This window comes from Geotrypetes seraphini, chromosome 2 (genome assembly GCF_902459505.1).
Source record: "Geotrypetes seraphini chromosome 2, aGeoSer1.1, whole genome shotgun sequence".
Classification (NCBI taxonomy): domain Eukaryota; kingdom Metazoa; phylum Chordata; class Amphibia; order Gymnophiona; family Dermophiidae; genus Geotrypetes; species Geotrypetes seraphini.
In genome coordinates, this window is record NC_047085.1 from 327,254,442 (window position 1) to 327,279,559 (window position 25,118).

Here is a 25,118-nt window from a genome sequence, read left to right on the forward strand (position 1 = left end):
CTTTTACAAAACCGTGCTAGTGATGCTGTCGCGGTAAATTGTTATATTGAGAGGTTCTATACGGCTACTAATGACTGGGGAGTCAATTCTGAGTCGTTTACATCAGCTTCTTTAAAGGTGTTACAATACATGGGCTCAATGCAGAGTTGCAAGGGGTTCTGTAGTGTTTTTAATACCGGTATATTTATGCCATAAATTGTCTTTTATGCACACATTTATATCATAATCAATGCAAGCACATCAAACATCCTACTTTTATGCACACGTTTATACCATTCAATCATCTTACGTATATATACACATGTAGGTTACCATTTCAACTAAGTATACTATATTTACATAAATGTTAAGTAGGTTGGCCATTTCAACTAAATATAATCTATTTACATGCATCCCAGAAAGTTCTAGCTTCCTCTCTCTGTGAACTTCATAATTTCAGCGGAAGCAGCCTGAGAAAAGGACAGGCTTTATCCCTTTCTTGAATTTTCTGGGGTCCTTTTCTAGTTTTAATTCCTTTGGTAGAGTGTTCCACCATGTTGGAGCCATTGCCGAAAACATTCTTGCCCCGGTGCTTTTGGATTTGAGGTCTTTGAAGGGAGGGTATTTGTAGAAGGGATTCTTAGCCCGAGCGTAGGGTACACAGGGATGTATGTTCTAGTTGCTAGGTATTGTGGATCTGAGAGGTGAATGGTTTTGTGTGTCAGCAAATAAGATCTTGAATTTCACCCTCAATCGGGAGCCAGTGTAGCTCTTTCAGTAGTGTGGTGGCACTCATCTGTCTTGATTTTCCTAGCAAAAATCTTGCTGTAGCGTTTTGTACTGTTTGGCTTTGTCTGATCAGTTCCTATGAGCTTTGGTGCATTTACCTTTAGTAGCATCGCTAGGGATCCTCAGTAACTTTATAAGTCTTAAGTGCTTTGAAAATATGTCTCTATATAGAATTAAGGGGCTGGTGTATAAAAATACATTTTTCAATTAACTAGAAAATTACCAAAACTAATCGGCATTCATTAGTTGACACTGATTGCCCTTCCTCTAAGGCAGGGGTAGGGAACTCCAGTCCTCGAGAGCCGTATTCCAGTCAGGTTTTCTGGATTTCCCCAATGAATATGCATGAGATCTATTTGCATGCACTGCTTTCAATGCATATTCATTGGGGAAATCCAGAAAACCCGACTGGAATATGGCTCTCGAGGACCGGAGTTCCCTACCCCTGCTCTAGGTCTCTATGGACCAGCCTATAGGACTTTTTAGGAGTCCTTGCAGGAGTTGCTTCATTATGCACATGCAAGAGCTCGAAAATAATAAAACGTATAGCAGATCAAAAACACTTCTGAGCAACTTGCAGAAAACAAAATGAGGGGGCAGGAGCAGCTCCATAGGAAGAAGGTAGAGTGAAAATATGATTGACAGTTTTCTGAAAGCAACTTGCTAGTTCAGAAACAAGACCCTAGATTTCAGGACCACTAGACACATTGCACTATAAACAGATTTAACAGAATAAATATTGAAGGCAAGTGTCAACAAACTCATCTGAAAAGAGTATAGCTATACAGTACAGTTCCCATATTATCATATAAAGGGTAAAGGAGATGGGACTTGATATACCACTTTTTTTGCGGTTTACACAGAGTGGTTTACATGGGGCAACAAAGTATTAAATGACTTGCCCAGAGTCACAAGGAACTGCAGAAGAAATCAAACTCACAACCTCAGCTGCTCTAAACACTAGGCTACTCCTTTTATAATACCACACGTACCCTGCTAGTGTACCCTTATCGGAACAGGGCAGTCCAATTCTCCATATCCGATACATTTATAAAACCCTACAGCACAGAAAGCATTCATCCATCAATCCAACCATACCCCCCACCCCCCTGAGAGACTCATATTGAATACAAAAAGTAATCATAAATCAACGCTCTTATTTACCTCATTTGATATGGGTGTCTGCCATAAGTTTGGAGCAGGTAGCTTATTATCATCTCGATCCTGTTGAAGTTCTACAGCGACCAACACACAAAAGTCTCTGACCAATCACTCAAAAAATATATAGATGGACTGTGCTTGAGAGTAATCCTCTTCTAAAAGTTATTAAACACAACGCTCTGGTGAATTATCTGCTATTGGAGAAGGGATGCCTCAAGTGAATGCAGCTATTTATGACCTCGAACCTTAGGCTGGTCCCTTTAAACTCTCCTATTTATTTATTTTCTAATGTTTATATATCTTATTATATTTATGAATGCCCCGTTTTCAATGTAATAACGTTAGCAAACAATATTGAAGGACTGCACATTATAACTAAGGCTTTTTGTACTTAGCTTCATTTTCTTTGTTTTCTTGAAGTTGAATCAAACAAAAAGTGCCAAATTATCCTATATAATAAAACCCTAGAGCGCTCATGCGCTCTTGAAATTTCGTGATCCCTGCCGCCGTGATTTCTGATCCGTGGCAGCCAATCCGGAGGCAGGGAAAATTCTGGCCACTCCCCTACTCCCACCCTCACTCATCAATCGCTGGAGGAAGCGCAGGCAAGCTCTCTCCCTGCCTTCGTCCTCGCCGCCCCGATTGGTGCTGGTGGTGGCTGCCGGGAGGAGGGCTTCGTGGAGCGCCACTGCACGCCAACACCTTCACAGTCTCCTTAGCGTCCTCGCCACCCCGATTGCCGCTTCCACGACGCAGGCGGGGATAGGAAAGGGTAAGGGAGCCGAGTCAGCGGGGGTTGGGCTGGGAGGGAAGAGAAGCGGTCTGCCTCAGGTTTTTCAAGGCCTGGCTTCTTCGGGCAGCGTTTACAATTCGCTGCTGTTGCCGGCTTTAGGCCTTCCTCTCTGGCGGGTCCTGCCTACTTTCTGTTTCAGGAAGATGACCCGACAGAGAGGAAGACCTGAAGCCGGCAACAGCAATGAATTGTGAATGCTGCTGCTGCTGCTGCCCGATGAAGTTCAAGGAGGAAAGAGAGCAGAGGGGGAGATAATGGCTTGGAGGGAAGAAGAGATGGCAGGGCATGGAGGGAAGTAGGAATGTATGCCAGACCAAGGGAAAAGGAAAGGGGAAAGGAAGGAGGAGATGCCATATGGAACAGAGAGAGAGAGAGGGCGGACACTGGATGGAAAGAGAAGAGAGGGCAGTGAATGGAAGGGGCAAGACAGAGGGTGAACAGTAGATAGAAGGGGTAGAGAGAGGGAGACAGACACTGAATGGAAGTGTGAGGGAGAGGAGGGACAGCCACTGAATGGAAGTCTGAGGGACAGGGGGAGCAGACTTTGGAAGGAAGTGGGGAGGAGAAAGAAAAAAGGGCACATGCAGGATTGAGGGAAGAGGATAGAGTTAGAAATAAAGATAGACAGGGGGCCATGGAGAGACAGACAGAAAGAATGACAGACAGACAGCATCCAAGGAGAGAGAGACAAATTAAAAAAAAAAACACAGACATGTACTCTAGCACCCGTTAATGTAACGGGCTTAAACACTAGTAAGCTATAAAGTGCTCAAGTGCTTCTTTAAAGTGCTACAGCAGCGACATATGAAAGTTTGGCGGTTCTTCCCGTTTCCCCTTTATGCACAATAACTTTATTGACTATCAGTAAAGCATGCAAGACAAACTTCTGTTTTTTTGCCAATAACAACATAGGAACTGGATCAAGCTATCCTGCCCCCTAGAAATAGTAAACTGTAGGAAGATGGCAGGTTCACTCCTACAACATATTTGAGGGCTGCAATGACACAGTACCAAACATCACCCAGTTGTGGGCATTCTAAAAAGGTATGCACCCAAGAACCCTGTATGTTTAACATCAGAGAAATGATGTCAGTATCCCACAACTTCATACAGTACTCATATTCCCCCGTGATATAAATGCGATGTGCAAATTTGTGTAAGGTTCTTTTCTGCTGAGGCAGCACTGATGCAGTTTATAAGAACATAAGAAAAACATAAGAATAGCTTTACTGGGTCAGATCAGTGGTTCATTTAGCCCAGTATACCGTCTTTACGGTGGCCAATCCAGGTCACAAATACTTAGCAAAAACCTGAACAGTAGCAACATTCAATGCTACCGATCAGGGCAGGCAGTGGCTTCCCCATGTCTATCTTAATAGCAGACTATGGACTTTTCCTCCAGGAACTTGTCCAAACCTTTCTTAAAACCAGCTACGCTATCTGCTCTTACCACATCCTCTGGCAACGCATTCCAGAACTTAACTATTCTCTGAGTGAAAAAAATATTTCCTCCTATTGGTTTTTTTAAGTACGGTATTTCTCTGTAACTCCATCAAATGTCCCCTAGTCTTTGCAATTTTGGATGGAGTAAAAAATCAATCCACTCAGAATCTAGCAGACTTCAATCGTTATCTCCCCTCAGCCTTCTCTTTTCCAAGCTGAAGATTCCTAATCTCTTTAGTCTTTCCTCATACGAGAGGACTTCCATCCTCTTTATCATCTTGGTCTCTCTTTTTTAAACCTTTACTAGTTCCACTGTATCTTTTTTGAGATAAGGCGACCAGAACTAAATGCAATATGTAAGGTGAAATTGCACCACGTAGAGATGCAGAAGCAGTATTACATTCTTAGTCATACCATCCCTTTTCTAATAATTCCTAGCATCTCGTTTGCTTTTCTGCCCGCCACCAGGAAGGAGGTCTCATTAGCTGGCAGGGATTGGATATTTCTGTTAGCTAAGGTAAAATTATTAATGCAGTGGTGAAGGGAGAGTTGAGAGAAAATGCATTACCCCCCCCCCCAAGTCCACCCCTGCTGCTCCTCCCCTCAAAAAAAATTGAATCCTGGCTACATTCCTGATATACATCATTCCACATTATGCTCTGTTGGTCTTTTTGTTTTAAGGTGTCCTAGTAATAATATACAGTATTTGCAAGTATAAAGGACTCAGTTTTATGAATGGTGACCAAATTTGGTGCCAAAAATTTATGCTAAGCAGTAGTGCTGCCCGATTCAGGGAAAAAAGATTCAATTCAATTCAGCCTATTGAATTGGTTTTTCGATTCGATTCAATTTTCCTGCCCAATTGGGTGTTTTTTTCAAACATCCTGGTGGGTTTATTTTATAGCCTCTTCTCACCCCCTTTGCCTTCTCCTAACCACACTGGCGCTGTGGTGTAAACAAAATAAACAAACAAAAAAGACTTTTCCTCTGTTAAATCCTAGCTCACGTATGCGGTCTAACACCAGCTCTGACAGGATACACGTTTCAAATCTGACATATTGTAACCACAAAATGGAAAATAAAATTAATTTTTCTACCTTTTGTTGTCTGGTCATTATTCAAATCCTGTTGGTCCCAGGCTCTGGTTGTCTTCTGATAACTTGCTTGTCAGGGTCTTCTTATTTCTTATTTCTCCGTGCTAACCATCCATCTGCCATCTCTATCCTCCCCTTTCATTTCCCTTCCCTCCCCAGGAGGTCTGGCATCTTTCCTTTTTTTAACCTCCATCCACAAATCCACCTTTTCTCAACTACCCTTTCATTCAGCATCTCTCCCTCCTTCCCCACCATCCCAGGGTCCACCATCTCTCCCTTTCTTTTCCCAACTACCCTCCTATCCAGTATCTCTATACCATCCCTTGTGTCCAACTTTTCTCCCTTTCTGTTCCTTCCCTCCCTAAATCCCATTGTCTCCTCTATTTTTAGACCCATTTTTCTTCCTCCCCCTCCAAGTCCAGCATATGCCGCTCCTGCTTTAGGGGGTGAGGCGGGAGGGTCCGAATCGGGAAACTGATTTTTTTAAAAATTTGAATCGATTCGAATCGATTCACCCGAAGTGAATCGGTGAACCGATTTGAATCGTGAATCGGGCAGCACTACTAAGCAGTATTCTATAAATGGCACTCCAAGATGGGCACTATTTATAGAATAGCATTTAAAGCCGGGATTCATATCCAATTTTGCGTGTGAAGATTTACACCAACTGAATCCTGGCATAAATCCCTGCACCTAACCTTGCCATGGATCCCCTAAATTCTATAACACTATGGGCTAGATTCACTAAGCAAACCGATCGGTTTGTGAGCCTTTAGTGACCATATTTCCCTCCTGCAGTATTCACTAATCTGTGTAGCGATCCGCTTCCGGTGCACACATGCAAATGAGGGGGACTGCATGCAAAGTAGGCAGGGATGCGATTCACTAAACAGTTTATTGATCTGACTGGGCTCGCAAAAAGCGACTGCTCAAGACCAGTCGATGAAGCCCTTTGCGACTGCCCTGCCTATCTGCCTTCCCCGAACCCCCTGCCTGCCTGCCTGCCCCGATATCTCCTGCCTGCTTGCCCCGACTCTCCTGCTCTCTGCCACCCTTCCCTGCAGTGCAAGCTCATGGTTTTAAAGCGGGGCTGCATGCTGCAAAAGTTTAAAGTTTTAAAAAAAAAAAAGTCACGGCTAGGACAGGTCTGCACATGCGCGATTCGTATAGGCAGATGGGGATGTTCTTCTGATCACCCCCACCTGCATATTTTAGGTTAGTGAATTAGTCGGACCTGCCTGAATTGGGAATGGATTGTTCCGATTCGGGGAAGTTAGTGAATCTAGCCCTATGTACAAATCCTAGAATACCCCCTGGCTCACCAGTGCCCTTTCAATGCCACACCCCCTTTTCAGATCCATGTGGAGAAATTAATGCACACATCTGTACATATTGCCAATTAGCAGCAATAATTGATTGTTAGCGTCCAATTATTGGCGCTAATTGGCAAATTAAGCAAGTAAATTGCGTGCACAATTTGGACACATGCCCAAATCTGTGCGTGCAATTTTGAGCGATACACATAGAATTAGGGGGGAAATGGGTATTTGGTATGCGCCACTTTTGCTTTAACTGTTTAAAAGATGGGACACCCCAGGTTCACCCATTGTTGTAAATATGCATTCCCCACGCCTGGTGTAAACTGTGGGCTACCCACCAATGCAAGAAACGGGGAGACATAACCAGAAAGTTTCCAAGCTTGGCGCCACCACCTCCATGCCCTCTGCAAGGTCCCTGCAAACCTTTTGCCCACGGGGACCCATCAGACACTTGTGGCTTAGTAATACAGTCAAAGTGTCATATAAGGACAGTGCCAGAATCCCCTCTATACAGCCCACATACTCATCTGTGCAGAGTTGCCACGTTATACAGCTTACTCATCATCAATTTATGGTAGCGTAGCATAGGAATTTTTCAGTGCCATAGAGACCGCTGCACTCTGCTTCTATAAAATCTTTCCTCCCATCCCAGGATCCAAAAGGGGATATTTGAAGAGGGTATAATATCTTAGGAAAAGTTATTTTTTTACATTAAAGCATTTTGACCCCTAAAGTACATCTTTCCATTTATCGCATAATTGCTTCACCCCTTCAAGTTTCTATTTGGTGTTTAGCTGATACTTTTTTTTTGGGGGGGAGGGGGGATTATTTCTTCTTCCTTTTTTTTTTTTTTTTTTTACTTTAATTTATTTCTGTTTCTGGAAAACTGTACATTAACTTTCAAATACCGTGTGCGATTCCTGAAATGAAACAAAATAAAACAAATTTCATTTCTATTAATTTTCCCCATTTCTTTTTAAATTAATCAAAACAAGGCCAATTCATTGTATTATTCATTTTGCTTCAAAACAAAATGCACATCCCTGAATAATAACTTCCGTTAAGTCTGGCAGTAGAAACATTCTTTACTGAAGTTTGGTCAACATAGGACAGTTGCGAATTAGATATTTTGTATCAAAATGTTGCGACATGGCAAAACTCCTGTAAGTTTATGGAAACGAATGTTTGGTATATGTGGAACATCTGTAGGAACAAACTTTGGTTCATAGACAACCCCCGCTAAAGACAAAGGCGCGCGCCAACAACTGAGCGCAAGACGGAGGCGTGCGCCGAAGAAAATTACAGTTTTTAGGCGCTCCGACGGGGTTTTTTTGGGGGGAGCCCCCCCAGTTTACTTAATAGAGATCGCGCCGGCGTTGTGGGGGGTTGTAACCCTCCACATTTTACCGTAAACTTAACTTTTTCCCTAAAAACAGGGAAAAAGTGAAGTTTTCAGTAAAATGTGGGGGGTTACAACCCCCCACACCCCCCCACAACACCCCCACAATGCGGTGCGATCTCTATTAAGTAAAGGTTCCCCCCCACAACCCCCCCCCGTCGGAGCCATAAAAACTGTAATTTTCTGTGGTGCACGCCTCCGCGCTGCGCTCAATTGTCTGCGTGCGCCTTTGTCCCGGTGCGCTTTTGACCTGACACCCAAACTTCTCTTAGTATCAAAATATAAGCAATATAACCATAGGTACCAAATACACTTGTGTGCATTTCCTTGGTGTTGTGTTATAAACCAATGTGGAAAAAAAATTTACTGCAGTTTCTGAAGAATGGCACAATAATGAAGAACCATACCTTCACATATTAAACAGATGGCACTAAGCAGGCCTGTTTCTGTGTCATCCATTTCCAAAGGCAGAAGCTGATTGGCAAATGTGAACACGAGGTCAGTTAGGGGACCAAATCCAGCATTGTGCATCTGAGTTCGGTTTAAGGTAAGGCCATCTGAAAAAGTCATTGTGTCCTGCTCTGGTGTGTACCTTGTGCAAATTCGAAGAATCTGTGGAAGGAGAACAAAGCTTTTATGGCTGATGGCCTGAGACCTCTTTTCCAACTAAAATTAATTTGTAATCTCTTTTATTCAAATAGGAGTATTGTCAACAGTGCTGGATGCCTCTAGCTTGAGTTCTACACTTACTGGACCTTTTTTCAGTTCTAATTCTTTTTCTAGATTTCTGAATTAGCTGCAGCCTAATATAAAAAACCAGTTTTCACAACTCATTTGGATTGGGCAACCTCAATCTCGTTCAGCTTTAGGCTGATTTGCATGCTGAGGAGAGCCAGTTAAGATTTGCCCAGCTTATGCTAGTTGAGAAGAATGATTTTTATTATTAATATTTTTTGTAATTTTTAATATGTGCTTTGGCATCTTTTGCCCATTCAAGGTGGGATTTACTCAGTCATACATTTAAGTATCCCTAAAAAATTCTGGGATCTGTCAGACAAGCTATGGTGCCTTGGTTATTCATTTTCTGCTAATATGTCTGAAATTCAGCACCACAGAGTTTTGTCAGAGACTCGAGTTGGACTTAGTTGAAATTTTGGGAAGGATGTATGTGAATTTGAGAGCTGCATGGGGCTAGGGATCATGGGAATTTCATGGAACCCACAGGATTCCACAGGGATGGAAGAAGTTGCCACAGGATTCCCATGGGAGAGTAATAAAAATCTCTGGTGATGCCAGAATGAGTTTTAGGATGCACTGAGTGAGGCAATTGATGTGCCAGAGTGAGGCTTGGAATACCTAGTGAGGCAGCTGGAACACCAGACTGAGGCTTGGAACACTCATTGTTTGAATAGTGAATACCATCCAAAAAAAAAGGAACAAACCTCACAGGAGGCTATTGGGGTTGGGAGGAAATTAAGGTCTGTGAGTAAGTAATAGCATCAATTCCTGCGCACGCGCATTTGTCGGGGTGGGGGGGGGCCTCAGCTGTTTTTTTAATGGGGCAGATATTTTGCATGCGTAACATACGCAAAATATTTGTGCCATGGGAAAAAAAATGAATTAAAAAGGCAGGCAGGCCTGTCAAAAAACCCGCAAACCTGTCGGTAACTCAGTTACCGACAGGTCTGCAGCAGTGGGGTTTGTCAATAGTAAAACCCGATTCGAAATAGACAAGCAATTGTTAGTGAATCAGTCGCTTGGCTATTTTGCATGGGAGGGTCGGGATCGGATCACTATAGGCGCTAGTGAATGGGGTTGGAGGGAAATTTGGTCGCAAAGGGTTCGCAAACCGATTGGTTACATTTGAAGATTTGTTTAGGCCAGGGGTGCCCACACTTTTTTGGCTTGCGAGCTACTTTTAAAATCAACAATAAAAATACTCAACATATACCCCCTCTTTTACTATGGCGCTAGCCAATTTAGCGCACGCTAAGTGCTAATGCGCCCATTATATTCTATGGACGCGTTAGCATTTAGTGCGCGCTAAATTGGCTAGCGCGCCTTAGTAAAAGACCCCCATATTTATTTATCTATATAGCGAGTGCACCTCTTCTGTCCTTCCAGGAGTCCAGCTTTTCTTCCTCTCTCCTCCACCCCTATTGGCAACATGTCTCCCTCCTCTGTTCTGATCTTGCATCTCTCTGTTCTTCCTCAGGGGTCTCTCCCCCTCTGTCTCTTCTGCCTCACCTTTATTTCAGGTTTCTCCCTCTCTCTATCTTCCTTTTGCTAACATTTTGAGTCCCCCCACCTTTGGCCCAGGTCTTTGTCTCTCTCACTCTCTTTGTCTTCCCCCCTCCCCAGGGCCTGGCATCTCTCTCTCCTCAGTTCAGAGTGTTTCAACCTCTCTAACCCCTCTAGTAGTCCAGGATCAGCCTTATCTTCCCACTCCCTTTTGGTTCAAGGCTGCTTTCCTGCCCCTTCTCAAGGTCCTTTTGTCTCTTCTCTCCCCCCCCCCCCCCAATCCAGCATCTCTAAGACAATCCCCCTCCCTCCGGGGCCCTCACAACAGGCACAATTTTACCCCGACATGCGGGGCCTTATCGCATGTAGACTGGATTCCTCACCTCCGTTTTTCCCTCTGGGCCTACCACAGTTGAAAGTTCATTACGGCAGCCTGCAGAATGAACGTAGCAGGCTGCCGTCGGCTTCTGTAGCACGTTCTTTCTGCCGTGGTCCCGCACCTCCTCTGACGTCGGGGGTGGGGCAGCAGCAGAGGGAACGTGCTACAGAGGCAGACGGCAGTCTGCTACGTTCGCTCTGCAGGCTGCCGTAATTCCACTACTTTAAAGGTGAAACAGTGACCGGGGGAATGCTAAGGAGAACTACCAGCGTTGCCTTTGCGATCGACCGGTAGATTGCGATCGACCGGTAGATCGCGATCGACGTTTTGGGCACCACTGGTTTAGGACATCCAATACTCTGCACTAGTTCTGGCTGTGAATGCTTCAGGGATAAGGGTGGAGGTGGGGGTTCTTCTATTTGTTCAGGCTGCAGCATTATAGAAGAGTGGGAGGCAGTTTGGGATGAGGCTGTGCTTTAAGAAGGGGGTGGGGTGGGTGGAGGCAGAGGACTGGCACAGCTGACAGCGCATGCCTCAGCAGAGCGGTCCCGTGTCAGAAGCTGCCCAGGAGAGGGGTGGGGACAGGACGGAGCCATGTGTCCTCTTTTTTTTTTTTTTTTGTCTTCAGAAATATGGTAACCCTAGTCTTCCAGGGCTCATTTCCCTTTCTCTGGGCCCCCTTGTGTCTGTCTCCATGCATCCACACATGCATGTGTGGCGATGTCATTAAACACACACGTGCAATGATGTCATACATGCAAGGACGTTGGCTTGAGTCGACTCCGAGCTCAGGCAAAGCTGGGGCCTTGCAGTGGCGTCCCCTGTAAAGAAACAAATCCCTAAGGCTTGCGAAGACCGGGCTCCTCTTCTCAGCCCCCACACCTTTGTGGAAATTGGCACGATCACTAGATCTGGCATGGGATCCAAAAAATAGGTCTGGATCAGCTCTGGGGCTCTGCCTAAACCCCCCTCCCCCCAGGTAACATTTAATTTATTATTTTTAACCCCGGTTACATTGATATTACTGTATTTTTGATTTGTTATGATGTCTCTTCTAGCTCCCTTCTGATACCTGTGCATTAACATTTACAGCAGCCCTCAAACTGGTATATAGTACATGGGAATTATACATGGTGCTGAAAGTTAGGCACCGGGAAGATCTACGTTAAACTAGTATTCTGGAAAAGGTGCTGTGTGTGGATCTTACACCTACAGTAACTTTGGTTGTGGCTCTTATGCCTGCTGAAATCTGGTATAAATGCTGGCACACAACTAAAGGCAGTTGGCTCATTTCTGGGAAAGCCCCTGCCCCTCCCACGGCCACGCCCCCTATTGAGTTGTGTACTATAAAACACAGGTGCACATTTTCTAGAACAGAGCACAGGGTAGATCCATGTGTAAACCCACATAATTGCAAATTAACACCAATTCGTGATTGTTAATAGCTTGTTAATTAATTACATTCAGATCTGGGATCTGTGCCCAAATTTACGTGGCCAGCTTTGGATGAATTTGGGTCTAAGTGCTAGCATCTACATATACATGTTATTTCACACCTGTGCTCGTTTTGTATAAAATCAAGTGGGCGAGTTCTTGATTTCACCCCTCCCCCCCCCTTTTACAAAGCCGCATTAGGCCTTTTTGTTGCCGGCCGCGCCGGTATTAGCTCCAACGCTCACAGGAATTCTATGAGCATCCGAGCTAACACCGCCGCTGCCGGCATGAAAAAAGCTTAACACAGCTTTGTTAAAAGAGCCATTTATTAGATAGCTATAAATAGATGTGTGTAAATGTACCTAGGCACAACTTTATAAAATTATCCTTGACATTTCTAGTTTTTACACTGTTGCATTATGTTCAGAATCAAATGATGCCACCCACAAGACCCTTGGCTATAACTTAGAAGAGGTCAGGCCTCTCCCAAGTAGTGAGACAATGTCAACGATGCCTAAGAGAGAGAGAGAGAGAGAGAGAGAGAGAAAAAGCCCTCAACATGGTATGAACCGACGGATGCTTGTTAAGGCCACAAATATTTGAAAATATTTTATAAACTCTTTTCTTGCAATAATGTAACTATTTGAAAGCACCATGTGCCGATAAATAAGTTCTCTTCCCACAGCTTCGTAGCAGTAGGTGCTTGAGAAAATGTCACCGTTTATAAATTACCGTCTGTCTTTTGCTGCAAGAGGGACTTAACTCTGACTTATCATAATAGTGGTAGCAGTGACAGGCATGCAATCAGTAATAGATGGCTCTGTCCTTTCGAGAGACCACACACAATAATGATGAGACAATCTGCAATGAATGAAAGCCTCTCAGCAAAGGGACAATGAGAGGTGAATAACGAGAACTGTAGGGCGACCTCTGCCTTTCCCTTTTTTTTTTCACTGCCCAGAGAATAGTTCTTCTCTCTCTGTTTATCCAATATATCACTGTCTTAGATAAGGGATGTTCAAAGCTACTTCTGACAGAAAAAGAAGAAAAGGTCAAAGCAGTTAATACTCTCTTCATAATGATGGGGCTTGAAGCTGCACATTTTCAGCATGGTCATGATTAATGGCTTCAGCTATAAATTATCTGGAACAGACTCTAGGAAGAAACCAAACAACAGGTACACAATACTGAGATCTGATGAGATAATCATGGAGAGCGCTTCACTAACACCAGGCTATTAGGAGCACTTTGAGATAGGAATTTTTTTTTTTTTCAGTTCCCAGTATCTGAGCCTTCTGGGATATGTAGTCCTACTTTTTTTTCATACAAAACGGGAGGTGAAAAATAAGTTCTAGAATGGTAGAAATGAGCCAAATAGCAGGATGAGCCTGAAATGATCCTCAGTATAAATGATGGATCTGCTTGTGGTAATGTGGTAGTGGTGGAGTAAGGGTATACTCCTCCCCGGGAACTCCGTTCATCAGGTAAGTCTCTCTTAATTGTACTCTTCTTCTCTTCGGCCAGCTCCAGATGCTGTCCCTTCTGTCTTGCTGCATCGTATGTCTGGAACAGACTGACTGAGTCAGTATGTCAAGCTCTGTCTCTGTCAGTATTCAAATTCTAGGCTAAAAGCCCACATTTTTGAGGCTTATTTTAACTCCAAACTCCCACTCACTTGTAAAGATTCAGAAGTAACCTCGGGATTGTGATTTATTGTCTGTAGCGAGGTTTTTATTCTTTCCCAAAACAGTTGAATGTCAATCTTTCCTTGAGTTTTGATTGTCATTCTTTTTAGGTTAGGGTTTACATGGGAGGATCTACAGTTTAGGGTGAAATCGCATAGATAGTGATCTGTCCAGACTGAAGGTGTCCATTCGATAAACGATACCAAGTTAGGTTTATTTGTTGTGACCATATCCAGTGAGTGGACCTTTTTGTGAGTCGAGCCAGCTGTTGTGTGGAAAAAGGAGAAATTATTAAGGAATCGTCTTAGATCATATTTGTCTCCATCTGAATTATTTTCCAATGGCAGGTTGAAGTCAGGGAGGTATATGATAGCATAGCTTTGGATATGAATTCATATACCTTTGGAACACGGTGACCCATCAATCAAATGCGCGACGGACATTTGCATGCCAGCAAGTACTGCACTAAGACTTGACAATTTTATTATTTTTTTAGGGTTACAAAGTAACCCTCTTTTTTGAGGGGGGAACCCCCACACACACTATACTGAAAACATTCAGTTGCTATCTAGTGTTAGGGTAAGGTTTACATGATGATTATGGGAACCTGTCCCCCTCCCCCAATTTAAAAAAAAATTGTCTGGTCTCAGTGCGTGCTGGAGTGCAAATGTCCGACATGCGATTGTCGGCGTGCCATTCTCCTCATCTGGAGTACTGTGTGCAATTCTTGAGGCCACATTACAGTAAAGATGTGCGCAGAATTGAATTGGTTCAGCGGACGGCCACCAGGATGATCTCGGGGCTCAAGGGTCTCTCGTACGAAGAGAGACTGAACAAATTGCAGCTCTACACTCTCGAGGAACGTAGGGAGAGGGGAGACATGATCGAAACATTTAAGTACCTCACGGGACGTGTCGAAGTGGAAGATGATATTTTCTTTCTCAAGGGACCCTCGGCCAGAAGAGGGCATCCGCTCAAACTCAGGGGCGGAAAATTTCATGGCGACACCAGAAAGTATTTCTTCACAGAGAGAGTGGTTGATCATTGGAACAAGCTTCCAGTGCAGGTGATCGAGGCAGACAGTGTGCCAGACTTTAAGAATAAATGGGATACCCATGTGGGATCCCTACGAGGGTCAAGATAAGAAAATTGGGTCATTAGGGCATAGACAGGGGGTGGGTAAGCAGAGTGGGGAGACTTGATGGGCTGTAGCCCTTTTCTGCCGTCATCTTCTATGTTTCTATGTCTATTTTTCTATTTGATGGGGTACCTTGGAACACATTTGGGCTAGGGGGTCTGTAGACAAGCATGAGGTCTAGAGGCTGTTGTGCGGGGTCATATTTTAGTTGGTAGAGTAGGATTTCTAAGTCTGGTTGCACAAGGAGTTAACTTTCTCTATTTCTAATAGAGTTTTCTATATTATAGCTACTACTACTCCTTTTTTCTTTTGTCTATTTATTTGTATCATTTCATAGCCTGCTGGGCAAATTTCCAAGACTAGAGGATCTGATTTGTCCTTTAGCCACGTTTCTGCAACAAAGGTGATTCCAAGTTCGGATTCTACTATCATGTCTCAGATGCAGAGTGCAAGCACAAAACAAAAGAAAAACTGCAGATCAAAATGTACAAGATGCAGGCTATGTTTATTGTACCAAATATTAATGCAGTTGCTAATATCACCTTATTACAAACTAAGGGACCCAACACAGTCCGTGTTTCGGAGAACACACCTTCTTCAGGGGTCCATGGTTGATAAGGTATAAGATAAACCGCAATAAAAATGGTATAAAGCAAACGCCTGTGTGCACTGCTGGCTTGCAATCCAATTCACACAGGCGTTTGCTTTATACCCTTTTTATTGCGGATTATCTTATACCTTATCAACCATGGACCCCTGAAGAAGGTGTGTTCTCTGAAACACGGACCGTGTTGGGTCCCTTGGTTTGTTCAAAGGACTACTCTGTCATAAGAACATAACATAAGAACATAAGCAATGCCTCTGCTGGGTCAGACCTGAGGTCCATCTTGCCCAGCAGTCCGCTCACACGGCGGCCCAACAGGTCCAGGACCTGTGTAGTAATCCTCTATTTATACCCTTTCTATTCCCTTTTCCAGCAGGAAATTGTCCAATCCTTTCTTAAACCCCAGTACCGTACTCTGCCTTATAACGTCCTCTGGAAGCGCATTCCAGGTGTCCACCACCCGTTGGGTAAAGAAGAACTTCCTGGCATTTGTATTGAATCTGTCCCCTTTCAACTTTTCCGAATGCCCTCTTGTTCTTTTATTTTTTGAAAGTTTGAAGAATCTGTCCCTCTCTACTCTCTCTATGCCCTTCATGATCTTATAAGTCATGATAGAACCTTGAATAGGGAGGATCTGATACAAGAGCTTGAAGTTCACTCACACAGTGTGCAGACATGAGGACTTTGAAGACAACGAGTTTCCAAGTAAGTAGTTTGAGAGATCAAGATTTAAGTGGCTCAAAGGGAGATTTAATAAGAGCACAGAGAACCACATTAAGATCCCAAGCCACAGGTAGAGGCTTGATAGGTAGTTTTGTTTGGAATAGGCCTTTCATAAAACAGGCTACTAAGAGATGTGCAGAAAGAGGTTTGTTGTCCAGGCGGGAATGAAATGCACTGATAACAGTAAGATGAACGCTAAACAAACTGGTTTTTAGACCAGAATTAGAGAGGTAGAGAAGATAGTTGAGAATGGATGGAAGTGGACATGAGATAGGCTCCAGAGAATGTAATGCACACCAGGAAGAAAATTGTACCACTTGAAGTGATAATAGTGCTGAATGGAAGGTTTTTAGATGCTGCAATAACAAGTCAAGAAGCAGAAAGCATTTGCTTGTTCGATGAAAGAAGCCATGCTATTAGTGCTAATGAGTGGGGTTTGGAATGAAGTAGGGATCCTTCATTCTGAGTTAACAGTATTGGAAACGGTTGCAGTTTCCATGGTTTCCTGATCAAAAGCTCTAGGAGGAGTGGAAATTAAACCTGGCGTGGCCACAGTGGTGCTATGAGAATCATGGTGCCCTGATCTTGGCAAAGTTTGAGTAGAGCTTTCCTTATGAGAGGGACTGGAAGAAATGCATAGAGGAATGTGTCCCCCCCCCCCCCATTGAAGTAGAAAGTCATCCGACACAATGCAATTGGGGGCAAAGAAGTCTGGAACAGAATAGTGGGAATTTGTGGTTGAGAGGGGAAGTGAAGAGATCTATGCCGGATATCTGGAGCTATTTGTACTAGAGTAGATAGGTATTACGTGAACCATTGATGCTATGCGGTCAAGAAGGTTTAAGATCTGGTGTGTGGAAGTCCACTTGAGGGTGGAGATTGTTTGCCACAGGTGAATGAGACTGTCAGTGCTCTGCTCGGATAGAACAGCCTGACCCTGAACGGTGTTCAAGAGTGTTCCTATGAACTCCAAAGTTTGACATTGCTGTAGATGTGACTGTTATGGTGCAAAAACTCAAGGGAATGGTAGTTTAGGGAGTGTATGGAATTGTTGTTGATGAAAGGTATACAGGGGAAGCAGAATGAAATGTCTATGCTGGAAACCAGTTTGAAAAGAATGTAAAGTATTGATCTTATTGAAATCAAGAAGTTGTAAATAAAATAATTTCTCTGCAATCTTTGCAATGAAGCATATGTTGGAGACTGGGTGATAGCTGGAGAAGCTGATTTGAATGATTTTTGTTTCAGGATTGAAACAAGCCAGGCCTTTTTCCAGACATCATTGTCGAATTTAACAGCAGATATTAATTCTTCAATTTCACGACTTCAAGGTTGGGCCTCCTCTGTGCGTATGAAATTAAATGCCACCAAAACTAAACTTCTATGGTTTGGCCCTACTACACATAATTTACCCTCTTCCATATGACTAAATTCTGGTGATACCTTGAAGATTGATTTCTCATCTAGAATCCTTGGGTTTGTTTTGGATTCTACTCTTTCTTTGATTAACCAAATTAACAATGTATCTAAAAAATGCTTCTTTAGTTTACGAATGTTAAGGAGGGTTCGTCTTTTTTTTTCATCAACATCACTTTGCTGTATTGGTCCAGGCTATTATATTAGCTCATTAAGACTATGTAAATTCTCTTTACATCAGTTTAAGTAAATGTAACTTAAAGAGATTACAGCTTATCCAGCACACAGCTGCCAAATTGATTTTTGGTAAGAATAGATACGATCATGTTACTCCATAACTGAGGGCACTGCATTGGCTCCCGTTATATAGGAGGGTTCAGTTCAAATATGCGAATGTTGTATTTAAAAGTTTATAAGGGATTTTTTTCCCCATTATTTACCCTTTCTTTCAGTTCTCATCGACCTCTTTCTACTAGAGGTATACATATATTCAATTAGTATTCCCTTCTATTAGAGGTATTCAAACTTTAGGTTTTCACACTCTATGGCATTTACTTTGGTGAAAATCTGGCATGACCTCTCTTCAGAAATCAGACTTTTTTCCTCTTTGACATGTTTTAGAAAAACTTTGAAGACGTATCTGTTTAAGAAATTTTTAGCTGACAAATAAGGGATGGTAATAGATGAATTTCCTGTCCAATTATTGTTCTCCTATGTTCTTCTTTTGTTAACCAGTTTGAGTCCCTTTGGGGAATGACCCGGTATGTAAGACTAAGGATTGGATTGGATTGGCCAAAGCAAGAAGGCCATGATGATGGCAAATGGTCTAATGGGCAAAATGTCATGCGCATAGCTGCCACTGTCTTTGAGAATTGAGTCAAAGATGGCAAACAGAACTTATCCCACTTAGATAATAAATCGTAGACTTCTGAGGTGAGTAACAAAATGACAAGTAGAACCAGAGACTGACTGAGTAAGGAGAGGAATGACATCGCAAGGAGATTCAACCTTTTGAACATAGAATTTTGCTAATAAGTCTGAATCTGGTGTAGTGTCAACAGCAGTTCTATACTTATTTGGTGTTAGGTGCTATCGACTTGTGTTTGAATCCTAGCAACTTGATGAATTACAGATCTAAAAAGTCCGGTAAGGTCCTGTAAGGTCCTCCAGCATCGTCCATATGGTTGTTTTCAGCGTGTCCAGCCATCTGATTGCAGGTCGCCCTTTGCCTGGTTCCTTTGACTTTCCCAAACATAATATCCTTCGTCAATGATCTTTCTCTTCTGATGGTGTGACCAAAATAAGACAGTTGCAACTTCATTATTTGAGCTTCAAGTGACATAGCCAGATTGATCTCTTCCAGAATCGATTTGTAAGGTCTTCTGGCAGTCCATGACACACATAAAATCCTTCTCCTGCACCAAAATCCTTCTCCAGCACCTTCTTTCTGTCTTGTTTCCATAGTATTCATCTTTCAAATCCATAATTGACCACTGTGAAAATGAGTGCATGGACAAGTCTGATCTTTGTTTGGAATGTTATTTCCTTGCCTTTGAATACTTTGTCGAGAGCCTTCATTGAAGAGCAACCAAGTGCGATTCTGCAGAGTATTTCTTCCCTGCTAATTGCTTCTTTTATTTTACAAAAGAACCCAGGAGATTGAAATCCTTCATAACTACTATTCTATCTATTCTACATGTAGAGAGATTACCATATTTTCTAAGAAAGCTAAACAGGGTCTTAGGTTTGTTATCAGATGTATCCAAGCTTCTAGGAAAATATTCTTGTTTAGCCTTCTTAGAAGGACATTATAACTATGTGAGTGTAGACTTCTTCGATATCTAGACAGTAAAGCCAATCTCCTTTTTCTAGTAGGGGCAGAAGGATTCCTAGAGAGACCATGCAAAACTTCTCCTTCAGAAAAAAATTTGTTTAGGCCTCAGAGTTTTGTGAGTAGAATATTTCAAAGGCTTCTGGTCTTTTTTAGTATCATAAAATACCTCGAGTAGAACCCCCGGCCTCTCTCCTGCAGATGAACAGGTTCTATTGTGCTTAGCTGGAGAAGGACCAAGAGTTCTTGATGAAGGAGGGTCTTCTGGAGGGAGTTGAAAAGAGACGTTTTGGTGGGTGGCTTGGAGGCTTTTTGATCAAGCATAGGGCATAGCCCTGAGTGATGACTTGAAGCACCCACTGATCTAAAAACTAATGCCAGTTCAATGCTGGCATTTGCGTCTAGTGCACACGGCAATGCAGCAGACGCTAAGCGTGCGCTAAAACCGCTAGCGCAGCTTAGTAAAAGGAGCCCTTAGTAAAAAGGCCCCTAAGTGATTTTGCCCAGGATCACAAGGAGCAGGAGTGGGATTTGAGCCAGGTTTCTCTGGTTGTCTGTTCCTATGAGCTAAAATTGAGAGAGTTAAATAAAAGATAGCACCCTTTATTCTTCAGCAGATAACTTGATTTAGGAATGAGTACTCGTATGTTCTGTCTGTACTTCAGTAAAGGAAGACATGAAAGAAAAAATGAAAAATGTCTGTGCTCTTCTGCCTAAGCAGTAGGACGAAAAGAACATTTTAATGTCTGAATTAAGGGACAGTGGGCTTAGCGCACCCTTATGTGTGTGTTTTCCATGCACTAAACCTATTTCTTGAGCGGTCATGAAAAGGCCTTTTTTTTGTATTTGTTTCATTCATGGTTGTACACTAATGGCAATTTAAAAAAAATTAACATGAGATGAAATTTCAGCACAAAGTGGGGATTATTTGGACTCGTGGAACCTTATAAGCCTTTTGAGTTATTTACTCCAGAGGTTTAGTTAAATGTATTTTCAATGCTAATGTGAGGAAAATTTGTGCGATTTACTTTATGATTATATTTATACATTTGCACAGTAAATTCATAGTGGTGTACAGCTGATGAGTAACACTGGTCCATTACGCCATTTAGCTTTGCTGTCAGCATGATTTTTGAGAGGACTTCCAAACAGTTCTGAGTCTTACATTGATTTAGAAGGTGGCAAGGGCTCCAGCATTAACCAGTTACCAAATGCTCATGTATACACACTAACTGGTTAATGCTTCTATTCCCACTCTTTACCCATTCTCTGCCGTGGAAATACTCCTTCAAAAAATTTACAAAAATAAAATAAAAACTTTTGCATAAATATCTAAAATAATGCAAGTCTTTTTTTTTTTTCTAGAAAAAAAAAAAAAGACTTGCATTATTTTAGATATTTATTTTAGATATTTATCAGCAAGTCCCACGTTAAGCCAATTGTGTCATGTTAGGCATGCATTAGCACCTCTCATAGCTTAGAAATAGGGCCCCTAAGTGATTAATACAGTAGAAGGCGACAAATGACAAGAGTAGCTGTTGTAGCCTATATATGAAGAATTTTGCAGTCATCAAAAGAAGCATGATAAAATCACAAATCACTTGCTCTGTATGTAGCGCCTGACTCGTATTTCTTCACAGTCATTTTTATTGAATTGATCATCTAGAATAATAATAATAATTTGTTCTTATACACTGCCAAAGCCATAATAGTTCGAGGCAGTTTACAATAAGAAGTGCTGTGCTGGACAATCAGAAAAACAGTCACAATGCAAAATCATCAAATACATGCATACAGAATAAAAGAAGTAAAAACAGTAAAATTCTTAGGTTACAAATCGATGAAACAATTTCATTTTTACTGATTTTCTAAAACTAAAATAGGATGAGGAGTGCATGATAATGTTACCCAGCCAATCGTTCAATTTACCTGCCTAGAAAGCAAGAGTTCTGTCCAGGAATCTTTTATAACGACAGGCCTTTATTGTTGGATAAGTGAACATATGAATTCTACGTGTAGACCTAATAGAACAATCCAAATTAAAATGAGAAACCAAGTACGTAGGGGCCAAACCAAATATTGATTTAAAACAAAGACAAAAAAAATTTCAACAAAACTCTTGCTTCCAGGGGCAGCCAGTGTAGTTTTTGAAAATAGACACTTATATGTTCCCATTTTTCAAACAAAAAATCAATCGAACTGCCGAATTTTGAATAACTCGGAGTCTTTGAAGGGTTTTCTTAAAAGTTCCCAAATAAATGATGTTACAATAGTCAAGCATGCTTAAAATGGAAGATTGAACCAATAGATGGAATGATACTGCATCAAAATAGTTTCTGATGGTTCTGAGTTTCCATAATATTGAGAAACATTTTTTTAATTAATAAATCCGTGTGTTCGTCTAAAATAAGGTATCGGTCCAATGTCACTCCCAGAATTTTTATAGAATAGTGAATAGGAAAGTCCTGATCATTCAAAGAAATCGATAAATCTTTAATTTTATCATTCGGGCTCGCCAGAAAAAATTTGGTTGTATCTGAATTAAGTTTCAATTTAAATTCGGTCATCCACAATTCAATTTGCTTTAAAATAAACGACAGATGATCCTTTATCTCAGAAGTCAAGGGGAATAACTATAGTGATATTGTCCGCATAGATATAAAATTTAACTTTTAAACTTTGCAATAAATTCCCCAATGAGGCAAGGTAAATGTTAAACAGTGTAGGGGATAGAGGAGAGCCCTGCGGAACTCCGCAAGAATTTACCCAACTGCAGGATTGTTTATTATCACTGTAGACTTGATGCGATCATTTACTCAAAAAACCCTAAAACCATTTTAACACATTACAAGAAAGTCCAATTGACTCCAAACAGTCAATCAGAATAACATGATCTACTAGATCAAAGGCACTACTTAAATCTAATTGCAGAATCTAGCAATGATCGAAAACCAGACTATCTTGTAGTATGCTGAATTTATCCAAATACATTACTAAATCCTGGTTAACCAAACCTTCCATCAGCTTTACAAATAAGGGAATGCTCGCAATAGGTCTGTAATTCGATGTCAACTTAATAGATTCCTTGGGATTTTTTTACAATCGGTGTGATCAAAATCTGACCTAAATCCTCAGGAAATGTACCAGTCAATAATAAAGAAGAAAGCCAATTATAAAGCTTGGCTTTGAAGGTGACTGGAGCAACTTTCATAATATTTATTGGGCAACAGTCTTAATCTGCAGTAAGAGTCAATATATTTCATATAAAATTTGCAGAATTGTTGCCAGGAGGGAATAATAAAATTATTCTAGGACATATCTACCCTAGGTTCATAATTGAACAGACCTCTCTGCATTTCAGATCCTCTCTTTGTTCATACTACAGTAATACGTAGCCTTTGGAGATTAGCCATTTTCTGTGCCCCCTTCTCTTCCTGTCTGACATATTTGATGCACCTTCTAGAACAGGGGTGGGCAACTCCAGTCCTCGAGGGCCGGAATCCAGTCAGGTTTTCAGGATTTTCCCAATGAATATGCATGAGATCTATTTGCATGCCCTGCTTTCAATACCTATTCATTGGGGAAATCCTGAAAACCCGACTGGATTATGGCCCTTGAGGACCGGAGTTGCCCACCCCTGTTCTAGAATATCAGCAGTGGCAATTGCTAAGTGTCATTTATCTTGTCTCAGGGTCTCTGATATGGAAACTTCAGTCCAGGAGCACCTTTCAGATGTGCCTTGTTTGGAGACAAGATTAAAGAAGTGGACATTTTGCCCTTGCCTGTTTGTGGTTCTTTCTTGTTAATAAAAACAGATTTCAACTAAAGAAGTGGCTGATAAAATTTTAAAAAAACACACACCATGACAATTTTGTTTAAGCCTCAAACCTCTCGGGCATCTTCTTCTTCTAGAAGATACTCTGTTCCATCTAGACATACATACTACTATAACATGAAACATTGTTACAATCAGCCATCATCATCATTCTTTAGGCCTGCTGGTCAGTGGTCCCCATACAAAGCATCAAAAGACACAGAAGAAATCTCAACCTCATTCCAGGTCCAAACAGCAGTCATCCTTTTGACTCTTTTCTAGAGAGCATTGCCAATACTCCCCTGACTCTATCTCCCATTCTCCCCATCAGAGGCAGATTTAGATACGTTCACACATGTTGGATCTAAAAACGCTAGCGCACCTTAGTAAAAGAAGCCCTAAGTGCCACATGCCACTCAGCACTTGATAAAGTCCACTAGCAGACACTAAGCTTTAGTAAAAGGGATCCCATAACCTTGTGGTTCTGGTCAAGTCAATAGCTCAGGTACAAAATCAGATTGTGAGTCCTCCTGGGACAGGCGGATATGCACTGTACCTGAATATAGACTGGAATGTTCATAGATCTCATGTTGACAGAAGTTCTCAAAAATTAAAACTTGCATTTCCCTCTCTCAGTGGTAAAAAAAGAACCTTTAAGAGATTTAGTGATTCTTTTGCTTTTAAATTAACCGAATTCTGGAATGCTTTACCGCTTACATTAAGACGTTTAGGCTCTTTTGCTTTATTCCGGAAAGTTCTGAAAACTTTTTTGTTTGCTAAACATTTTGGAAATTAACTATTTCAGTCTACTTTTTCTTGTCAAATTTTATGTATTATGTTTTTACATTATTGTAAACCGAGTCGAGCTCCTCTTGGTTGATGACGCGGTCTATAAAACTAAGGGCTCCTTTTACTAAGCTGCGCTATCATTTTTAGCACGCGCTGAAGATTAGCATGCGCTAACCCCCGCGCTACACGGAAAATACTAACGCCATCTCTATGGAGGCATTAGCGTGTAGCACGCGGGAAAATGTAGCACGCGCTAAAACCGTTAGCGCAGCTTAGTAAAAGGAGCCCTAAGTTTTACTTTTTTTAGTTTTATAAATCACCTTGAGCTACAACTGAACTAGGTGACAGCTAATCCAAGTAAATAATAACAAGAATATTATATACAGGTAGTCCTCTAGTTACAGATACCCGACTTAAGTATGACTCGTACTTAAGAACGTGGTTGTGGCTTCATTTGATTTCACTGAACAGTATTTCCAGTGGCCTAGACCAGTGTTCTTCAACCACCGGTCCATGGACCAGTGCCGGTCCACAGAAATTTCCTGCCAGTCCACAGGGCCAGCACGTGCATCAGGCCCAAAACAGTGTTTTTCAACCGCTGGTCCATGGTGCGATCGATGCGGCGTTATCTTCGAGCCAGCTCCCTCTTGCTAACTGATTCAGTGCACAAAGCCACGGGCAGTGGCTCCTACGGGCATCCTGCGCCTGAACCGGAAGCCTTCTCTCTGACGTTGCAACATCAGAGGAAAGGCTTCCAGATGAGGCACGGGACGTGCAAGGTGCAGTTAGTACTATTATGGGGGTGGAATCTGGGGTGGAGATTGGGTAGAGATGGGCGGGGTTTGGCCTACGACTTAGCCCCGTGTTCTTCAACCACCGGTCCACGGACCGATGCCGGTCCACAGAATAATTATTTTATTTCTGCCAGTCCTTAGGTGTAAAAAGGTTGAAAAACACTGTCCTAGACTCCAACACTTCTCCTGCAGCAGCTTCAAGAATGTTCCATGGCCACATTAAGAACAGTGTGTGGTTGTGCATGCTGTACCTTAGAAGGAACACTGGTAGGGACCGTTGGCCCTTTTGTCAG

At 42.1% G+C, this 25,118-nt stretch overlaps 1 protein-coding gene across 4 annotated transcripts in view; it reads right to left on the reverse strand.

The window, feature by feature from the left end:
- RARB (retinoic acid receptor beta) overlaps window positions 1–25,118 on the reverse strand; it is a 751,528-nt gene that overhangs the window by 38,427 nt on the left and 687,983 nt on the right. For all 4 annotated transcript variants that reach the window (XM_033930170.1, XM_033930168.1, XM_033930169.1 and 1 more), the window contains one exon: window positions 8,385–8,589. In XM_033930170.1, coding sequence (XP_033786061.1) covers window positions 8,385–8,589 — 205 coding nt within the window. The remainder of the gene's footprint in view (window positions 1–8,384; window positions 8,590–25,118) is intronic.